This window comes from Vicugna pacos, chromosome 9 (assembly GCF_048564905.1).
Source record: "Vicugna pacos chromosome 9, VicPac4, whole genome shotgun sequence".
Classification (NCBI taxonomy): domain Eukaryota; kingdom Metazoa; phylum Chordata; class Mammalia; order Artiodactyla; family Camelidae; genus Vicugna; species Vicugna pacos.
In genome coordinates this window covers 3,608,279-3,626,782 of record NC_132995.1, presented here as the reverse complement: position 1 = coordinate 3,626,782, position 18,504 = coordinate 3,608,279, and the positions used below count along the sequence as shown (strand labels likewise).

The 18,504-nt window shown below is 45.9% G+C and overlaps 1 protein-coding gene across 1 annotated transcript; it reads left to right on the top strand.

The window, feature by feature from the left end:
- Positions 1 to 35: 35 nt before the first annotated feature.
- On the top strand, positions 36 to 17,855 carry CACNG7 (calcium voltage-gated channel auxiliary subunit gamma 7). The gene is made up of 6 exons (XM_006208387.4): positions 36 to 173; positions 2,894 to 3,118; positions 3,779 to 3,865; positions 4,219 to 4,359; positions 16,918 to 17,063; positions 17,409 to 17,855. Exons 2-6 carry the CDS (start codon positions 2,923 to 2,925, stop codon positions 17,664 to 17,666), a joined length of 828 nt encoding a protein of 275 aa, XP_006208449.1. The 5' UTR covers positions 36 to 173; positions 2,894 to 2,922; the 3' UTR covers positions 17,667 to 17,855.
- Positions 17,856 to 18,504: the final 649 nt, after the last annotated feature.

Sequence of the window (18,504 nt, the reverse complement as noted above, 5' to 3'; positions counted from 1 at the left end):
GGAGGCGGGAGGCCGGGAGGGGGCCGGGACGCCGGGCTCCGGGGCGGGGGCGGGGGGCGCGGGCACCAGCGACCCCGGCGGCGGCGGCGGCGGCGGCGGCCGGGGTAAGCCGCGGGGCCGGTCATGCGGCTGCGGAGCCCGCGGCCCGGAGCGTCCGCCCAGCCCTGAGCGAGGTGAGCGCGAGGGAAGGGTCCTGGAAGGAGGTAAGGGGGCTCCCCTTGAGGTGGCTGGGAGCCGGGGTTTGGGGCTGAAAGAGACCCGAGTGGCTCTGGAGGGGGTGGGATTCTGGCAATCGGATACCCGAGTACGAGAGGCAATGGAGGATGGAGGGATATTTGGGCCTAAGAAATCCTGGAGGACGAGGTCCGAGGGTCCTAGAGTGGGACAACTATACTCTCCGTGTCCGAGTCTTAGAGACCGTGGGTACGAGGGAGGGCGCAGGCCAGGTCCTCAAGGGAGGCGGTCCTGGATGAGGGGGTGGGCCTGAGCCTGGTAAAGGAGGATGTGAGTCTAAGAAAGGGTCCCCAGAAAGGGGGAGTACGTCTCCCGAGATTGAAGGGAGGTGGAGTTTGGACTTGGGGCTTACAGCATGGGACCCCGGGGGTCCAGAAGCCCATATCCAGGAGAGCCTGGGACAAAGAAGGATAAGGAGGCTCCGGGCTGGGGTGGGGGTGGGGGGGTCCCAAAGGAGGAAGGGCTGGAGGCTGGAGGGGAATGAGGAGATCTGGGCGGGCCATTTAGAGTGAGGAGGAATCGGAGCGAGGAAAGAGGGGAGTTCCAGGGGGAAAGTGAGAAGGTGACAGTGGGCAAGGTCCCAGCTGTGAGTCCACGCAGCCAATGAGGGGAGCTGAGGTCAGCTACCTGGGACTAAGGCCGTCAGGGTGACAGGGTTTTTGATGCTTGTTTCTGAGCTGAGCGGACTGGAAGAAGAGCAGGCAGCCGGCAGTGAAGCCCTGGAGCCATGGGGCGGGGGATGGGAGGAAAAGCCGGTCGGAGCCAGCCAGTCTCTGATCCCTGAATCCACCAGGAGGCTGGGGGCAGGGCGGGGTGAAGTGAGGGTACTGGATGCTGGGATGGAGTGCGGGGGGCATCAGAATGAAGACTGTCTTAAACTCCAGGGTTCTTATTGGGGTTGTGTCGAGTTTCAGGGCTACAAGAATTTCGGTTAAGGAGGGTGAGGTCTCAAGTCATGGCTGCATTGCTGGTGGGGAGGGCATTAGGGGTCTTAACAGTCATAGTTAAAAAGGTGATGGAGATGGTGGCATTCAGTATGTTGAAGGCTCTGGCTGAGATAGAACGGGGATCCCAAACTGAATCCCCCAAATCATGGGTTTAGGGAAAAGCTCTTGGTGAGGGGTGACTAAGTGGGTAAGAGATTAGGAGCTCTCTAGTTGGGATCTCCAGATTCCTGATTGGAATTTGGGAGTCCACAGCTATGAATTGGGGATCTCTTCTTTTGAGAGTCCAGTGTTATGGGGATCTGGGTGCCAGGTTGGATGTTGAAGAGGGTCTGTAATTGGAGGTCCTAGAATGAGAAGTTGGAGTCAAAAAATCTCTGCTAGGGAATTTGGGGATCTTGTCATGGGGATGGAGGGAATGGGGATCCTGGGCTTCTTGATTTGGGTTTTAGAGTTCAGAGGACTGATTCCTAGTCTGAAGAAGGGTCACTTGTTTGACTGGAATGCTCTGGTTAGGGTACTGAGTTGGGGGATTCCCAGATTATGGCTTTGACATCCTGGAATCTCTAGCCAAAATCCTGAATCTAGGTCTCTGGGCCCCCATATTCTGGGATCCAGTAGCCTGGGATGGAGTTCCAGCGTCCCAGGTTCAGGGGCCCACAGGGATTTGGGATGGGGGAGAATTAAGTTTCTGGAATCTTGGATCTGGGACATGGTCCATGATCTCAGCTTGGGATACCAAATTGAGGTCAAGGCACCAGATCAGAGTTAAAAGATCATGAGTCAAGGTCTTGGAGTTAGAATTGAATGTTAAAGATCAAGATAAGGGTCCAAGTGTTTAAACTTATATGGGAGGCCTGAGACCAAGGTATGGGTCCTTGGTTAGTGACCCACTTTGGGGATTTCTGGCTGCTATTCAGAGATAGAGTCCAAAGGAAAGAGGTCAGGGTGCTAGGTCTGGGCATGGAGTCAGGATTTGTGGCCTGGGTTAGGGTTTCTAGACAAGTTACAATGCTCAGCATCCAGTGTTCTAGGTCCAATATTCAGGGTCCAGAGACCTAGATCCTGGCTCAGAGTTGAGGTGATATGTTCTTGTTGGAGTCTGGTATTCAAGATCAGGGGCTTGAATCAGGGCACAGTCAGGACTAGGGGTGTGCACTGGTCCTAGTGTTCAAGTGCCTGATCAGTGTGATAGTTTCCAAGTCACGGGCCCAGGCTCAAGTTTAGGGGTTCTGATGGGGTCTGGTGTCTAGATTTAAGGTCTCAGATCAGGGTATGTAGTTAGGGTTGGAAGGACTGGTTCTGAGGTTAAGCTGAGAATCTGGAAATTAAGTTTCTAGTCAGAGTCATGATATTTGGGACCCAGGTCCAGACACATGGTTGGAATCAAGGGTCAGTCTCTGGATCTGGGGTGAAGGTTATGGTTGGAAATATTGTCCAGAGGTTGGGGGGGTCTAATACGACATCTCTGTTCAGGATCCGGAGCCAGAGCACGAGTATCCAGTTTGGGAAGGCCAGTCCTGGGGTTGAGGTTCAAGAGTTGGTATCACCGGTTCAAATCCAGGGATGGGGTCATGGTCAGGACCCAGAGGTCAGATCTGAGAGGTTTCAGTTTGGAGACTGGTGATCCTGGCCCGGGGCCAGTGTCCCGCATGGCTGCCTGGGGTCTGGGGACTCTAGTGGTCGCATCAGGGCTTCAGCTTCCTGTCCCTCAGGCCCCGCAGGGCGCCCCCCGCCGCTGAGGATGAGTCACTGCAGCAGCCGCGCCCTGACCCTGCTGAGCAGCGTGTTTGGCGCGTGTGGCCTGCTGCTCGTGGGCATCGCGGTCAGCACGGACTACTGGCTGTACATGGAGGAGGGAACGGTGCTGCCGCAAAACCAAACCACGGAGGTCAAGATGGCGCTGCATGCCGGCCTATGGCGAGTCTGCTTCTTCGCAGGTACAGACCTCACCTGCCCTCCGGTCAACTCTCCCTGCCTTGCTTGAGACCCGAGGCTCCTCATCTGTAGCCTCATCCCTTGGGTGCCAGAAAGCCCGAAATTGATCCAGTTTCTCTCCTGGGGAGTCAAATTTCTACCTGGAGATTCAATTTCTAGCCCTTTATTCCCTGGATCTAAGAGCCCCAGTGCTCGCACAATCTCCAGTTCCCTAATCCCCAGGAACCCCACCAGAGTCTCCTGACTCCTTAGAAGCAATAGTCTAGGTTTAGAACGTGTCTCCTGGACAGTTTCCGTGTAGAATGGGCAGGATTAAAAAAAAAAATCCATGCTCCTTCTAGGAATCCAGTTGCACCTCACCCGCTAGACCTTGTCCTCTTCAGCGATTCAGGAGTCCTGGCCCACATCTCCTTCTCACTTGGGACTCGGGCTTCCAGCCTTGTCCTATTCCATCCAAGGGTCTCTAGGGCACCTTGGAGAAGGAGCACCGAGATTCCTGCCGATCCCCTTCGGCGACCCCCTAAACGTAGTACAGACCATGAGCCTTAGATTGAGCCTCACATCTCCATCCCAGAGTCTGTGCTGTGCGTCCTGCTCCTGACTGCCTCTCCGGAACTTTAGGAGCCGCCCCTTCAGCCCTGCTTTCTTATCTTCCCCTCCAGGCAGGGAAAAGGGTCGCTGCGTGGCCTCAGAATATTTCCTTGAACCGGAGATCAACTTGGTGACGGAAAACACGGAGAATATTCTGAGTGAGGGGAAGCGAGGGTGGGCGGGGTTAAGCAACAAGGGGGCAGGGTCTCAGGGCGGGTCCTGGAAGAAAGGGCAGGACCAGGGAAGAGGTGGGTTGGAAGGGAAGGAGCGGAAGCTGGAAAGCAGACAAAGTGGTTGGGAAAGAAGGAGGGACCGGGCTGAAGGGGGCGGAGCCTGGGAAGTGGGTGGGGTCAATAGTAAAGGGGTGTGGTCTGGGTGCAGCGGTGGAGCAAGCAGGGAGGAGCCACGTAAAGAGGCAAAAGTAGTGGAAGCCAGGAAGATAGGAGGATGGGGAGGTGTCCCCTCGGAGAGTCCCCCCTCACCCTTGTCTCTCTCCTTATCCTTCCCCCAGAGACAGTGCGCACAGCCACCCCTTTCCCCATGGTCAGTCTCTTCCTCGTGTTCACCGCGTTCGTCATCAGCAATATCGGCCACATCCGCCCACAGAGGACCATTCTGGCCTTCGTTTCCGGAATCTTCTTCATCCTGTCGGGTAAGTCCAAGGAAATGATTTACAGGCTGGGAGAATATTTTGGGTTCCAGAAACCTGTGGTTCCTCTTCCAATGAGAAAGCCACTTCCTTGCTGTGTAATCCTGGAGGAGTTGCAGAACCTCTCTGAGCCCCACTTTCCCTCTCTGTGAAATGGAGAAAGCAGCTAAATCACAGCGAATGCTTTTTGGGTGCTAATTATGTGCCAAGCTCGGTTCTGATACTCACAACAACCCTGTGAGGTCAATGCTATTAATAGCCCCATTTTACAGATATGGAAATGAACACTCAGGGAGATGAAGTCATTTGCCTAGGGACATACAACCAGTAAGAGGCAGAGATGGGACACAAACGCAGGCATTTCGCCTCCAGAGACTGTATTTTTAACCACTCCTGATATTTTAGCAATTAGCAGATTACAAGGCTCTTTATGTTCTGTGCAACATTTTACTTGAAAATTTTTCAAGTTGGAAGAACCCTGTATCCACACCTTAGAGTCAACATTTACCACATTGCAAGATTTGCTTTATCCTGTATCTGTCCATCTGCCTATATTTCTACCCATACTTCAGTCTATCTTATTATCATTTTTAAATGCATTCAAAGTGATTGCAGGCATCAGTGCACTTCACCATTAATTCTTCACCATGCATGTCATTAGCTAGAGTTCAAGGTTTGTTTATAGTTCTTTTTCCTTTTGAGATACAAGGCTTTTTGCATGAGTGATCTCATAACTTTCTTTTAACATCTCTGTCTGGAAGTTATTATTAGCACTCGTAATAAAATGGGGATACCGAGGCCCAGAAATTGCTCAAGATACCAGGATAAGCTAGTGCCTGGGGACTTGAGTGTCCTGAGCTCCAGAGTACTTTCTGAAGTGTTATCCTCCTTCAGATTTCAGTTCAGTTCAGTCCAATTCGGTCCAATTTAGCTCAGGTCAGCTCAGACCGCTTCAGCTCTCACGTACTTAATTCTATCCATCTGGCCCGACCAGCCCCAATCTCTTCTGACTCAGTTCTTCAGTTCAGTTCGAATTAATTCAACGTAATTTAACTAAATTCCATTTAGGTCCTTTTAATTCAGTTGGTATTTTATGAGCAAACCCCACCGTAAGTCTCATTTCCATTCTGTCCCCTGGGGCCCGCACTAGGCAACCTCTTTGGAGTCTCTGCAAATAGTTGAAGGTGGATCTTCGAATGTCCCTTCCCCCCAGGCTCCTCCCCGCTCCCCACCCAACTTTCTCTAGGCTAAACCTCCCCCGGGACTCTAGCCTAACCTGATGAGACCTTTTCCCAGGGAAACCGGGGTGCAACCTCCATGCAGACTTGAATCACAGCCTGTGGAGCCAGACACTGAGCTAAAATAAGACAGGCACAATATCACCATTCCAGAGTGTCAGGGCAGAAAAACAGTGGCCTAGAGAGACAGGAAGTGGGGCAAAGGCAGGGAGCATGGGGGCTTTTATTCAACCCACCTGAAACATGAGAAGGAAAATCCCATTGCCCGTGAGTCACAGAAGTGGAAACAGAGGAGGCAGCATAGCTGGTACATGGATGAGCTGGGATTAGAATCAAGGTTACTCTCATCCCCAAAGCCATGCTCATACCAGTGCATCAGGGCCAGGCTTCCAAGGTCAAACTGAGGAACAATGGTGCCTTCAGGGCTGGGAGTCAGGCCTCTGATGTAATAGTAGAGTAATCTGGGGAAGATTGAACCCCGCTTTCAGAACTTAATTTCATAGACTATGACCTACAGACCCCACCCCAAGCTATCCAGCTGTGCGCTTTGAAGTTTGTAGGGTGTAGTGCCTGAAGGCACACATTGCTGTGAACCTATAAAGAACTGGGTTAAAATTCTACCAATTACTCTGTGTGAGCTTCAGCCTTCCTTTGCAGAGTTGTTGAGAGGACAAATCTTGATCAGGGGTCAGCAGACTTTATTTGCTTATGGCCAGAGAATAAATATTTCAGGCTTTGTGAGCCATGTGGGCTGGAGTGCCAAAGCAACCAGAGGTTAAACAGTAGCCCTTGCTGTGTTCCAATAATACTATTCATGGACCCTGAAGTTTGAATTCAATGTAATTTTTATGGGTCATGAACTATTATTATTTTGGTTTTATCCCCCCGTCATTAAAAAATGTAAAAACCTCACAAAGCTTGCAAACCATACAAAAACAGGCAATGGGACAAATAGTAGTTTTCTGACCTTTGGTTAGATCATGGATGCGAAAGGCCAGCCCAGGATATAAGTGCTCAACATGTGATGGTTTTAAATACACACACACACACAGATTTATAGTAGTAATAACTACAACAACCATAATAATGAACACTTTACTGAGTGTCATGGTTGGGGGAAGTTCTATGTACTTTATACAAATTAAGTTATTTCTTTTTCATCACCTCATAAGGCAGATACCATTATTATTCTTGCCATTTTCCAGTTGAGGAAATAGGTGTACTCAGAAGTTAAGTTGCTCCAAAGTGGAAGTAGGATTCCAACCCAGGCTTTCAGCCTGGCACTCTACTGTGCCACCACCATTAAAAATCATAAAACAAAGGAGACTTACAAGGGGAGGAAAGGAAATAGTACTAGTATCTTAGATATTGAAATGGAATGATCTCATCCAATCACCTCATGTTCTCAATGAAGAAATCAAGACTTGGTGGGGACAGTATAGCTCAGTGGTAGAGTACATGTTTCACATGCACGAGGTCCTGGGTTCAATCTCCAGTACCTCCATTAAAAAAAAAAAACTAATATTAAATAAGTAAATAGACCTAATGACTTCCTCTGCCCCCAAATAATAAATAAATACGTTTACAAAAAAAGACAGAGAGAGACAGGAGTTGCCTGAGGTCTGGTAAATTGTGGAGTTGCCATTCAGTTTTGAAGAATGTGGTGGCAGGGTTGGGGCAGAGGAGGGACAGGGCCACAGTTGGATATTTTACATCCCTCAGGGACCTGTGTTGGGGTGGACTCAAGGGAGAGATTGGAAATGGGGAAAGTAAGGAGGAGGCTTATGCAGTGGTCCAATCAACAGAGGATAAGGTTTGAGCTGGGGTGGGGGATGGGAGGATAAAGGTGACTGGATGGCTTTGAGAGAAAGGGATATTGACAGGAGAATCAATAGAACCAGATGACTGACTTTATTTGGTTGCTGAGAGAAGGGGGAGGAGGCTGGAGTGCCATTGATTTTCTTTTTCCAGGTCATAAGAGTCAGGCTTCCCATGCATGGCTCATATTAACCCCTGATTCTCAAACATGTTCGATGCATCTGCTCATTCATTCATTCACTCATCAGACATTTACAGAGACATCTTACATGCCCCACCCTGTGCTGGATGCTGAGGATGTGCTGAATCAAAAATGGCAGTCTACATGCAGTTAGCCACAGAACAGCTCCCAGCTACGTGTCTAGCAAAGGTTATCACACAGCACTTAAATCTTTTCAATGCTTCAGTGGATTTCCTTTGCACTTAGTATACATTCCAACTCCTCATGTTGGCTGACCAGGTCTTCCATGATTTGGTTACTGCTCAGATCTTTGACCTCATTTCCTGACTCACTAACACTCTCTCCATTGCTTATAACTTCAGATGCACTGACCTCAGTCTATTCCTTGAAAATGATCACCTCAGCCTCACTTTGATACTCATTAACTCTCCATGCTTAGAAGTCTCTTCCCCCTAATTCTCAAAGGGCTCCAAATTTCCCTCTTCAGTTTCTTCCTCTGACAGTGGTACCCAGTGTTGTTTTGCCCCCACTATACTATCCATCACATTCCCTATTTTATATTTGTTTCATAGCACTTATTGCTACTGTCATCTTGTTCATTTTCTGTCTCCTACCAGAATGTAAATTCCAAAAGGCAGGGACATGCTCTCGCTTGTATCTTCAGAATCTAGATGAATTGCTGATGCAAAGTACACGATGAAGTATTTGTAGAAGGGATACAAGTAAGAGTAAGAGCAGCTCAGGACATTCTGAGAAAAGGAAAGATGCATTCAGCGGACGCAGTGGAGTGGTGGAGAGGGTGGGAATGACCAGGATTCCAAAAGCAGGTGACATCTGAATTGATGATGCTGAAAAGGTGAGGGGGGAGTTTTCAAGTGAAAAAAGTAAGTGCCCTTGTACAGAGATGGAATTCACAGCATGTATTAAGACCCTAGAAAACGTCTAAGACGGAGGTGGACGCCTGTGTCGCTCTCCATGGTTCTGAAACCCATTGTTCTTAAGGCAGGTTTCTCCTATTCATTTTGGAATGTAGGTGATTCTTGCCTACTGTGCTCTAAGAATTCTGAAGCAGATGTAGTGGGAGGAGTGAGAGAGAGATAGAGTTGGATTACAGAGAAAGGAAGGGGGAAGGGAGAGAGAAAAAGAGGGAAGGGGGAAAAAAAAAGGAAAAGAAGGTTATTTTTAGAGAACCAGAGCCACTGTAAAATGAACAAGAAGGAGAAAGAATGTCAAAAATAACTTATCTTTTGACTTTTTTTTGAGACTTACTTTATTTTTATTTTTATCTTTTTAATAGAGTTATAGTTGATTTACAATGCTGTGTTAGTTTCTGGTATACAGCATAGTGATCCAGTTAAACATATATAAATATATTCTTTTTCATTACAGGTTATTACAAGCTATTGGATATAGTTCCCTGTGCTATACAGTGGGATCTTGTTGTTCATCTATTTTGTGTATAGTGGATTCTATCTGCTAATCCCAAACTCCTAATTTATCCCTCTCCACCTTCCCCTCTTGACATTGTTTTTAAATAACTCTCAGTTACAAAAAAAACAACAAAAAACTCCTTCTCTTTGGAAATATCTGTTTCCTTCTCATCAACCCTGCTTCTGCCTCTCTGTATGGAGAATATTTGTTATTTAGGACTACAATGTGAAATATGGGACTTGAGATGAGGAACAAGTGGTTAGCAGGAATCAGATCATCAAGAGCCTGAAATGTCAGGCTGAGGAGTGAAAACTTTCTCCTGTGGATACTAGGAAGCCAAGGAAAGATTTTGACAAGAGAAGGTTAGAGTCGCATGGAGAAAGGAGGGGAGGGTATAGCTCAGTGGTAGAGTGCATGCTTAGCATGAACAAGGTCCTAGGTTCAATCCCCAGAACCTCTGTTAAAAATAAATAAATAAAAATAAACAAATCTAATTATGTCTCCCCTTAAAATTTTTTTATTAAAAAAATTAATAAAACAGATACAGATTTGAAGGCAATGTTCCAGGCATAGAGAATGATCTTTAGCTGAGTCAGAGGGCTTGGGGATGCAAAAGAGAGTTTAGATTTATGAGCGATTCAGGAAGTAAAATGGACATCACCTGATAATAGACCATCTTTGTTGGGTAATAGAGAGAAAGCAGAATCAAGAGGACTTCCCTGCATTTGACTAGGGTACTCTAGTGAGCAAGGTTTCTGGGCTTCCTTGGGTAAACCTTTTCTATAAACCTGCTCATCTTTCAAGACTTCTCTCTGATGCCTTTCCACCATGTAACACTTTAGGGGCTTTCTCTTCTTGAATGTCAAAATTAGGGAATACTAGAAGTTGAAAGTGCTATGAAGTCCAGAGCTAGGAAAGGTTAATTCTTGAAGGAGCTGAAGGAATGGGGATTTATAGTGGATTCAAAAGGGAGAAGCAACTAATGAGCTGGTCTAGAAGTTCCATTTGCATGGCAAGTATATTTATCCATTCAACTAGCATTTATTGTCTGCTGAATCTTGTGCTGGACGCTAGGAATGGAACAAGGTAGACGAGTTTCAAGCATCATAGAGGAAGTGGAGGAGACTTGTGACTAAAAGTTTACAAATAGAAAATATAATGTTAGGTGGTGATAAGGGCTATGAAGATAAATAAAGCAGGTTAAGGGGAAGGAGAGTGATTGGGGTCATTATTTTATCTTACCTCAATCACTCCAAATTTTTAATGAAAACTTCGAAATCTATAGAATAGTACAATGAACACTGGAATACCTTCTTCCACCTAGATCCACATAGATATTTGCATTTTTGCTAATGTTTTTGCCATATTCTCTCTTTCTCTATTCACACACACAAATACAACACACTTTTTTGGCTTTACCATTTGGAAGTAAGTTTTGGGCATCATCATAGTTCACGTCTAAACATTTTAGAATGCATCTCTTAAGAGTAAGGACATTTTCTGCATAACTACAACCCCATTATCAAACCTAGAAATTTTACAGTGATTCCATAATACAATTCATTCCATTTTCAAATTGCTCCAGTTGTTTCAAGTATGCCTTTTATAGCTTTTCTCCCAGAACCAGGATTCAATCTAGGTTCATGCATAGCATTTAGTTAATGCCTCTTTTAGTCTAAACTAGTTCCTGCACAATTTTTTTTTCACAACACTGACTTTAAAAATATATTTCATTATAAAAATATAAAAAGGCTAGTATAATTTACCATGTACCCTTCACTCAGTTTCAACAATTATCAACATATGGTGACTCCTTTTTTAGTCTTACTGCTATATCTCCCTTCTGCACTTCACTACATGATTTTAAAGCCAGTCTCAAACATTAAATTGTTTTATCCACAAATATTTCAGTATATCTCTCAGAAATTAATACTTTGTTACTTAACATAGACACAGTGCTACTCTCATGCCCAAATCAATTAAGGATAACTGCTTAATATATATTAATATCTAGTCAGTGTTCACCTTCCCCACTTGTCTCATAAATGCCTTTTTTTTTTAACAATTAGTTTGTTGCAAATCAGGATCCAAATTCCACTTGTGCATTTAGTGGATAGATCTCTGAAGACTCTTTTACTCTGTAACAGTCCCCCTCCTTCTCTTTTCTCTTTGCCATTTATTTGTTGATAAAATCTAGTCATTTGTCTTATAGAATTCCCACACTCTGGATCTTTCCAATTGCGTTCCTGTGTTGTGCTTTAATATGTTCATCCATCATGTGTTTTCCTGTAAAACTGTAGATCAGATCCAGATTTGACTTTTTTTTTTTTTTTGGCAAAAATGCTGCATAGATAAGTGGTGCTGGTACACTCTACTGCATTACATCATGAGACATAATAATGTCTGGTTGTCTCTTTTTTGAGGTGTTAAGATTGATCACTTGTTCAAGTGTTACACCTTGGCCCATGTCTTAGTCCTTTTGAAAACTGCAGAATGGGGTGACTTGTAGAATACTCCACCTCCCGCATTTGTTTGCTTGTTTCCTCATTGCATTATTTGATCTGATCCTCTTTCTTTGTAGTTTCTGTGACCTGGAAGTTTATATCCAGGGTAGAGACTTGATTAGATTCTTGTTTAAATATGTTTGGCGAGATTTAGAGGTGGTGCCAAGTTCTTTATACTCCATTATGTCAGATAGCAAATAATGTCAAGTTGTCCCACCAGGAGTGGAACAAACCTCAAACCCTTGGTAAAGGGGTGGCATTAGAGTTCTCCATTGAAAAGGTATATTTTCTCTTTACAATGAATAAGTAATTTGCAGGGTAACACTTTGGCACCTTGCGGGGGGTGGAATTCTGTATGGGGATGCCTATTTCATTTAAAATTTGTTGTTTTGGAAAAATATTTAAACGTGCAGAAAAGTTGCAAAAATAGTACAGGGAACTCTCATATATTCTTCGCCTGGACTGATTTTTAACATTTTGCCACAGTTGTCTTTCTCTCCTTCTATCTTATGTATACACATCGATACATGTATGTACATATTATATTATATCACTTGAACATAAATTACAAACACTTCACCCCTAAACATTAGATATTCAGCAAATATCTCCTAAGAACAAGTGCATTTTCTTCCCTAACCACCATACAGTAATCAAATTCAGGATGTTTAACACTGATACAGTATTATAGTTAATACACAGCCCATGTTCAGACCTCACCAGTTGTCTTCAAACTGCCTTCTATAGTCAGTTTTTCTCCTGATCTGGGATCCAGGCTAGGATCCCACTGTATTTCTTTGCTGTGTCTCTTTCGTCTCCTGCCATCTTTTATTTAGTTTCTGTGCCTTTTTTTTTTTTTAATCTTTCATGTTGAAGTTGTTTGAAGAGTGTAGCTAGTGTTTTGTGGAACGCCCCGCGGTTTCTGCACTAGTGGAGTGGATCCAGGTTACGCTTTTCCAGCAGGGGCACCACGTAAGTGGAGAAGTGGCATGATCTCATTAGGAGGAGGTCAGGATGTCCGTCTGCGCAGTTATTGTGATGTTAGTTACCATCAATGTTTCAGACGGTATCTGTCATGTTCCCTTACGACAAAGGAAGGGTTTTTAAATCTCTTTGTAATTAATAGATGTTGCATGGGGAGATTCTGTCATCCAGTGATTTAGTGTCTGCTGATGATGCTTGCCTGAATCCTAATATCACTACAAGGGTTGCAGAATGGTGTCTTCTGACTCTGTTATTCTGTCTATATGGATGTCACTCTTTTCTTTTATTATTTATTTTTTTAAAGAATATGTCTGTATGGATTCATACTTTTAAAAAATTCAGTGTGTTACTTGCCACTAATTTTATTATTCATTTTGATGTTCAAATTGTCCCCAGTTGGACTGTCAGGAACCCCCTTCAAACAAATTCCTGTGTCCTTTTTTTTTTTTTTTAACGGTTTTTAAAAATTGAAGTATAGTCAGTTTATAATGTTGTATCAATTTCTGGTGTACAGCATACTGTTTTAGTCATACATATACGTACATATATTCCTTTTCGTATTTTTTCATTATAGGTTACAACGAGATATTGCATATAGTTCCCTGTGCTATACAGTAGAAAATTGTTTACCTATTTTATATATAGTAGTCAGTATCTGCAAATTTCGAATTCCCAATTTACCCTTTCCCACCCCCTTTCCCCCTTGGTAACCATACGCTTGTTTTCTATGTCTATGAGTCTGTTTCAGTTTTGTAAATAAGTTCATTTGTGTCTTTTTTTTTTTAATTCCACATATAAGTGATATCATATGGTATTTTTCTTTCTGTTTCCTTTTTTAACTTGTCTCCAACATTTTTTTCAGTACTTCCTTATTTTGTGGCATGAGTACACTTTTACTGTCCCTGCCTCAGGCTTCAAATGGGCTACTTCTTCCTTACTCCTGATTTAGGGGGAATGATATTAGACACCAAAATCTGGGTGTGAGGTCTGCTCATTGCTGCGAGGGTGTCACTGCTTCTAGGATATTTCAGTACACAATCTAGGAAATTATATATATATTTGTGAAGCAGGAGTTTACACTGATGCCCCAGGAGTTTTTCTTGAATCACCCCATTCTGATTTGTATCTTTCTTCTTTCAGGCTGAGACCTCTAGCTCCCCAAATTTGCACATTTGCTCAACCTCACTATGCACACAGAATACCTTAAGTACTGCTGTCCCTACAGTGCTCCCAACAAAAATCTACTAAATAAGGTTCAAGATTTCTTTGCAGGCCATTTTGTCTTCAAACTGAGATATATATTCAAAGTACTTTGTCCAAAAGTTACTGGGATTACTGCTTTTCCCCCATCCTTTGGTTGTGTTATTCATCTAATACAAAGTTAGCTTCGTTTATTTTTGTGTATATTCAATTTTAGTTTTCCCCTCATCCTTGTTGTTCTTATCTTTTGAATATATAAAATATTAGCATAGTTCCAAAGGTGAAAGTTATGCAAAAATGTATACTCAGAGGAGTGCCACTTCCTTCCCATCTCTTCCTTCCTGTCCTTCCCTACCTCCTTAGGTAATCAACTTCATGTTTGTCTTCCCTCCTATGTCTCTTTTTGCAAAAATAAGCAGATGCAAGTACTCCGCTGTGTGATGTTTTATAGTTTATTCCACTAATCCTCTGTGTAAGGACAGTTAGGTCATTTCCAATATTTTGCAATTATGAAAAATGCTGCAGTGACTTAACTTGTATGCGTGTGCTTCCATGTTGCTGGCTGGATACCTTCAGGGTAAATTCCTAGAAGTAGGATTGCTGGGTTAAAGGATAAATATATGTGTGGTTTTGTTACATAAGGCCAAATTCCTCTCCATAGGGGTTGGACTATTTCACGCCCCCGCCAGCTACATATAAGAGCTTCCTTTTACCCAGATTTTTTTTAACTTTTGACGATTTGATGGATGAGAAATGGTATCTCGTCATCTTTTTCACCTGCGTTTCTCTAAGTTTGAGTGAAAGAGAAATTTTTTAAAACAAGGAGATCATAGAAATCCTTTCTGAAGAGGTGACAAGGGAGGAGCAATCTAAATGAAGTGGCAGAGTGACCATGGAGAAATCTGGGGGAAAGAGCATTCCAGTTCGAGGGAACAGTGAGAGCAAAGACCCTGAGGTAGAAACGAACTTGACATGTTCAAGGAAGGGTGGGAAAAGTCATGTGATCAAAGTGGAAGGTGCAAGGAGAAAATGACTAGAGATGAGTTTAACAGGTACCAGACTATGTTGGCATTGCAGTTGAGGGGTCAGGAAAGGTTTCTGTAAAAGATCAGATAATAGATATTTTTAGCTTTCCTGGCCCCACAGCCTGTCACAACTACTCAACTTTGCCAGTGCAACCATAGGGTAAATGTAAATTAATGGGTGTGGCTGTGTTCCAACAAAATTTTGTTAATGGACCCTGAAATTGTAAGTTCATATACTCTTTGAATTGAGATACTATAATTCACATAACATAAAGTTCACATATTTAACAGTTTTAGTATATTCACAAGGTTGTGTAAGTAACTCCACTACCTAATTTTGCAACATTTTCATCGCCAGAAAGAAACCTCACTCCTTTTAACAGCCAGTCATAATCCCCTCCTCCACCTCACTCCCTGGCAGCCACAAATCTACTTTCTATCCCCAAGGATTTGCCTATTTTGGACATTTCGTATAAATGGAACCATACAGTGTGTGGTCTTTTCCATCTAGCTTCTTTTGCTTAGCATATTTTCTAGGTTCATCCATGTGGTAGTTTAAATCAGTACTTCATTCCTTTTTTTGGCTGAATAATATTCTTTTATATGGCTATACCACATTTTGTTTATCCATTCAGTTGATAGACATTTGGGTTGTTTCCACTTTCTGGCTATTATGAATAATGCTGCTGCAAACATTCATGCACAAGTTTTTGTGTGAGCATATGTTCCCTATTCTCTTGGGTAAATACCTAGGAGTGGAATTACTGGGTTACATGGTAATTCTATCTTTAAACACTTTGAGGAACTGCCAAATGAGATTCGTATACTTTTTACGTGCCACAAAATACTCTTCTTTTGATTTTTCTCAACCATTTAATTTTAGAAAAGCCATTCTTAGCTAGTAGACCATACAAACACAGGAGGTGGGCTGGATTTAGCCCTGGGGTCGTAGTTTGCTAACCCCTTTTGGAGGCAATGGAAGGAATTTAGATTTATTCTGGGTGTGACAGGCACACAGGTGTTTATTTGTAGGATTCTAGGGGAAGATGCTAATGAAGCTTACTTGGATTAATTTGGGGCAGGGGACTTTACAGCCTCCTTTAAGCCACCCTTGCATGGCTACTGTTTAAAAGAAAGTTCATCTCGAGGAAGTGATATTTGCTTCTTAAAAATTCTCAAACCAGACCTCTCCTTTCTACCTTCTCCATGAGACTCTATTTCCTCAACTGGAAGCGGGGATACAAAGGGTACCTACTTGAAAGTACCGTTGTGAAGTTTGAATAGGAGTTAATACATACATAACAATGAGAATGGTGCCTGGCACAGCAGACCTATATAAGCAGTTGCTATTGTTATTGCATTGTTATTATTACTGATGTTGTTGTTGTTGCTTATTATCTATACAGCCTCAGCTCAGCTTCATCCTCCTCCCCCTGGAATATCACAACTCCAGTTTCTCCCCTCCAACCTCTTCCCAGAACCAACCAGCCCCAAAGGATCTTCTAACACCCTAATCTGGCCCTGCCCTTCCTCTGCTCCAGACCTTCCATGGCTCCCTAGTGCCCTTGGCATCTATGCCAAGCTCTTCAGCCTGGCATTCAAGGCTCATCATGGCAATGTCCCAACTTTCTTTTCTGGCCTTATTTCTTGTGGCTCTGGCCCAGGTTTCAGCTACATAGATGGATCCGTTCAACGATCCCCCTCCAACCCTTTGCCCGCGCTGTTCCTTCTGCCCTGCCCAGTGTGGTATAATGGCATACCCTAATTCTTCCCTGAGCCTCATCCTTTAGGACTTGGACAAAGCTATGCCTCCAGGAATCTTTCCTTGACTCCCTCCACCCCTGCCCTAGGTGGGTTTGGTGCCTCTTCTGGACCCACAGAGCTCTGTCCTGCCACTACCCTTATAGCACCTACCACTGTGGATGTGACTGTTGATCAGTGTCCATATTTGCCTTCCCCAATGGCACTGTGAGCTCCTGGGCGGCAGATTTGGGGTCGGGGGAGGAGGAGGAGGTTGCTGATTTACCTCTGGGCTCCCTGCTCCCAGCCAAGCCCCCACTCACAAGGGGATTCCAAAGGTGGAAGTTAGTCTAGGATAGAGCAGGGAGGACAAGGGAGGGGATCTGGGGCTGGGGAAAGGGCCCACTGCTGACGGCCCAAGGGCGTCCCTCTGCCCCCAGGCCTCTCCTTGGTGGTGGGCCTGGTTCTTTACATTTCCAGCATCAACGACGAGGTCATGAACAGGCCCAGCAGCTCCGAACAGTATTTCCACTATCGCTACGGGTGGTCTTTTGCCTTCGCTGCTTCCTCCTTCCTACTCAAAGAGGTGCGGTCTGTGGGGCCCGGACTCTCCTTTTTAATGGGGATGGGGTCTGGGGTGGGCGGCATGATTCTGGGTCCAGGAGGAAAAGGAGGCTGGGGGTGTGGACTCTGAATTAAAAGAAGGGGGTGGCTGAGGTCCTAAACCCTGGTTCCTGGAGGAAGAAGGTCTGGAAGCCTGGGGTACTGGGGGAGGAGGCGGCTGGGACCCTAATTCCTGGGTTCTGGGAAAGGGGGAAGCTGGAGGCCTGGAATCTTGGGTCCCTGGACAGGAAGGGCTGGGGGTCTTGAGTCTTGAGGTCAGAGGGAGCCCGGGCCCAGCCTCGGGGACTCTGATCCTTCCTTGCCGCAGGGAGCTGGCGTGATGTCCGTGTACTTGTTCACCAAGCGCTACGCGGAGGAGGAGATGTACCGTCCGCATCCGGCCTTCTACCGCCCGCGTCTCAGCGACTGCTCCGACTACTCGGGCCAGTTTCTGCAGCCCGAGGCGTGGCGCCGCGGCCGCAGTCCCTCCGATATCTCTAGCGATGTGTCCATCCAGATGACGCAGAACTATCCTCCGGCCATCAAGTACCCCGACCACCTGCACATCTCCACCTCGCCGTGCTGAGGCCCCGCCCCTCGGAGAGTTCCTCTTCCTCCTCTTCCTCCTCCTTTTCTTCTCTTCCTCCCCCTCCTCTAGAGCCTCCCGGGAACGCGGCTCCAGTTAACCCCGGGACTCCTGGCTCCCACGGGGAGGATGCTGCGCACGCATCAGCCCCGCCCTCTTCCTGGCGGCCCCGCCTCTTCACCCTAATCCCGCCCTCTTTCCAATGGCTCCTCCCACTTTCTTGACCCCTCCACTTCATTGGTCCCTTCCACTTCCAGGTGACTCCCACCCCTAGATGGCCCGCCCCCGCCCCAGCCAATTTCCTCCTCCCAGGTTCCTCTGCTCCGCGCGGCGTCCACGAACCCTGGGCCCCCGGCCTCCCGCCTCGCCGCAGGGGCTCTGGGCTGGAGAGTGGGTTCCGGCGGCCGCCAGGAATGCCAGCCGGCCTCTTCTCCCTACTGCCCCAGCTTTTCTCTCTCCTGGCCCAGTCTCACCTCCGGACCTTCGGCGTCCTCAGGTGCCTGGAGGGAGGGCCCGCAGGTGCGGGGGTCTCCGCCTGCAGCTCCTGGGTTGGGCAGGGGGCTGGAGGCCATGGGTGTGGTTAACCTGGCCTCCTCCGCCACAGACACACACACACACACTGAGAGGCCCCATTCTTTCGCGCCTGCTGGACTCTTCTCCGCCTTATGACGGCTACCTGCCTTTTCAAGGGCGCTCTCTAACGGATCTTCTTGCTTTCTCAGCCGTCCGTGGCTTCTTTCCTCTTCTTTCTCTTCCTCTGTCTCCTTGCCTCCTCTCCGCCGCCCACTCAAGCCCCTAGGTGCGTCCAGCCCCACACACCACACGACAAAGATGGAGA

Excerpts from the sequence above, each read along its gene's own strand:
- CACNG7 (XM_006208387.4), top strand. The coding sequence starts at position 2,923 with ATGAGTCACTGCAGCAGCCGCGCCCTGACCCTGCTGAGCAGCGTGTTT. Across the intron at positions 3,119-3,778 it reads GCGAGTCTGCTTCTTCGCAG|GCAGGGAAAAGGGTCGCTGC; the intron begins GTACAGACCTCA and ends CTTCCCCTCCAG. Across the intron at positions 4,360-16,917 it reads AATCTTCTTCATCCTGTCGG|GCCTCTCCTTGGTGGTGGGC; the intron begins GTAAGTCCAAGG and ends CTCTGCCCCCAG.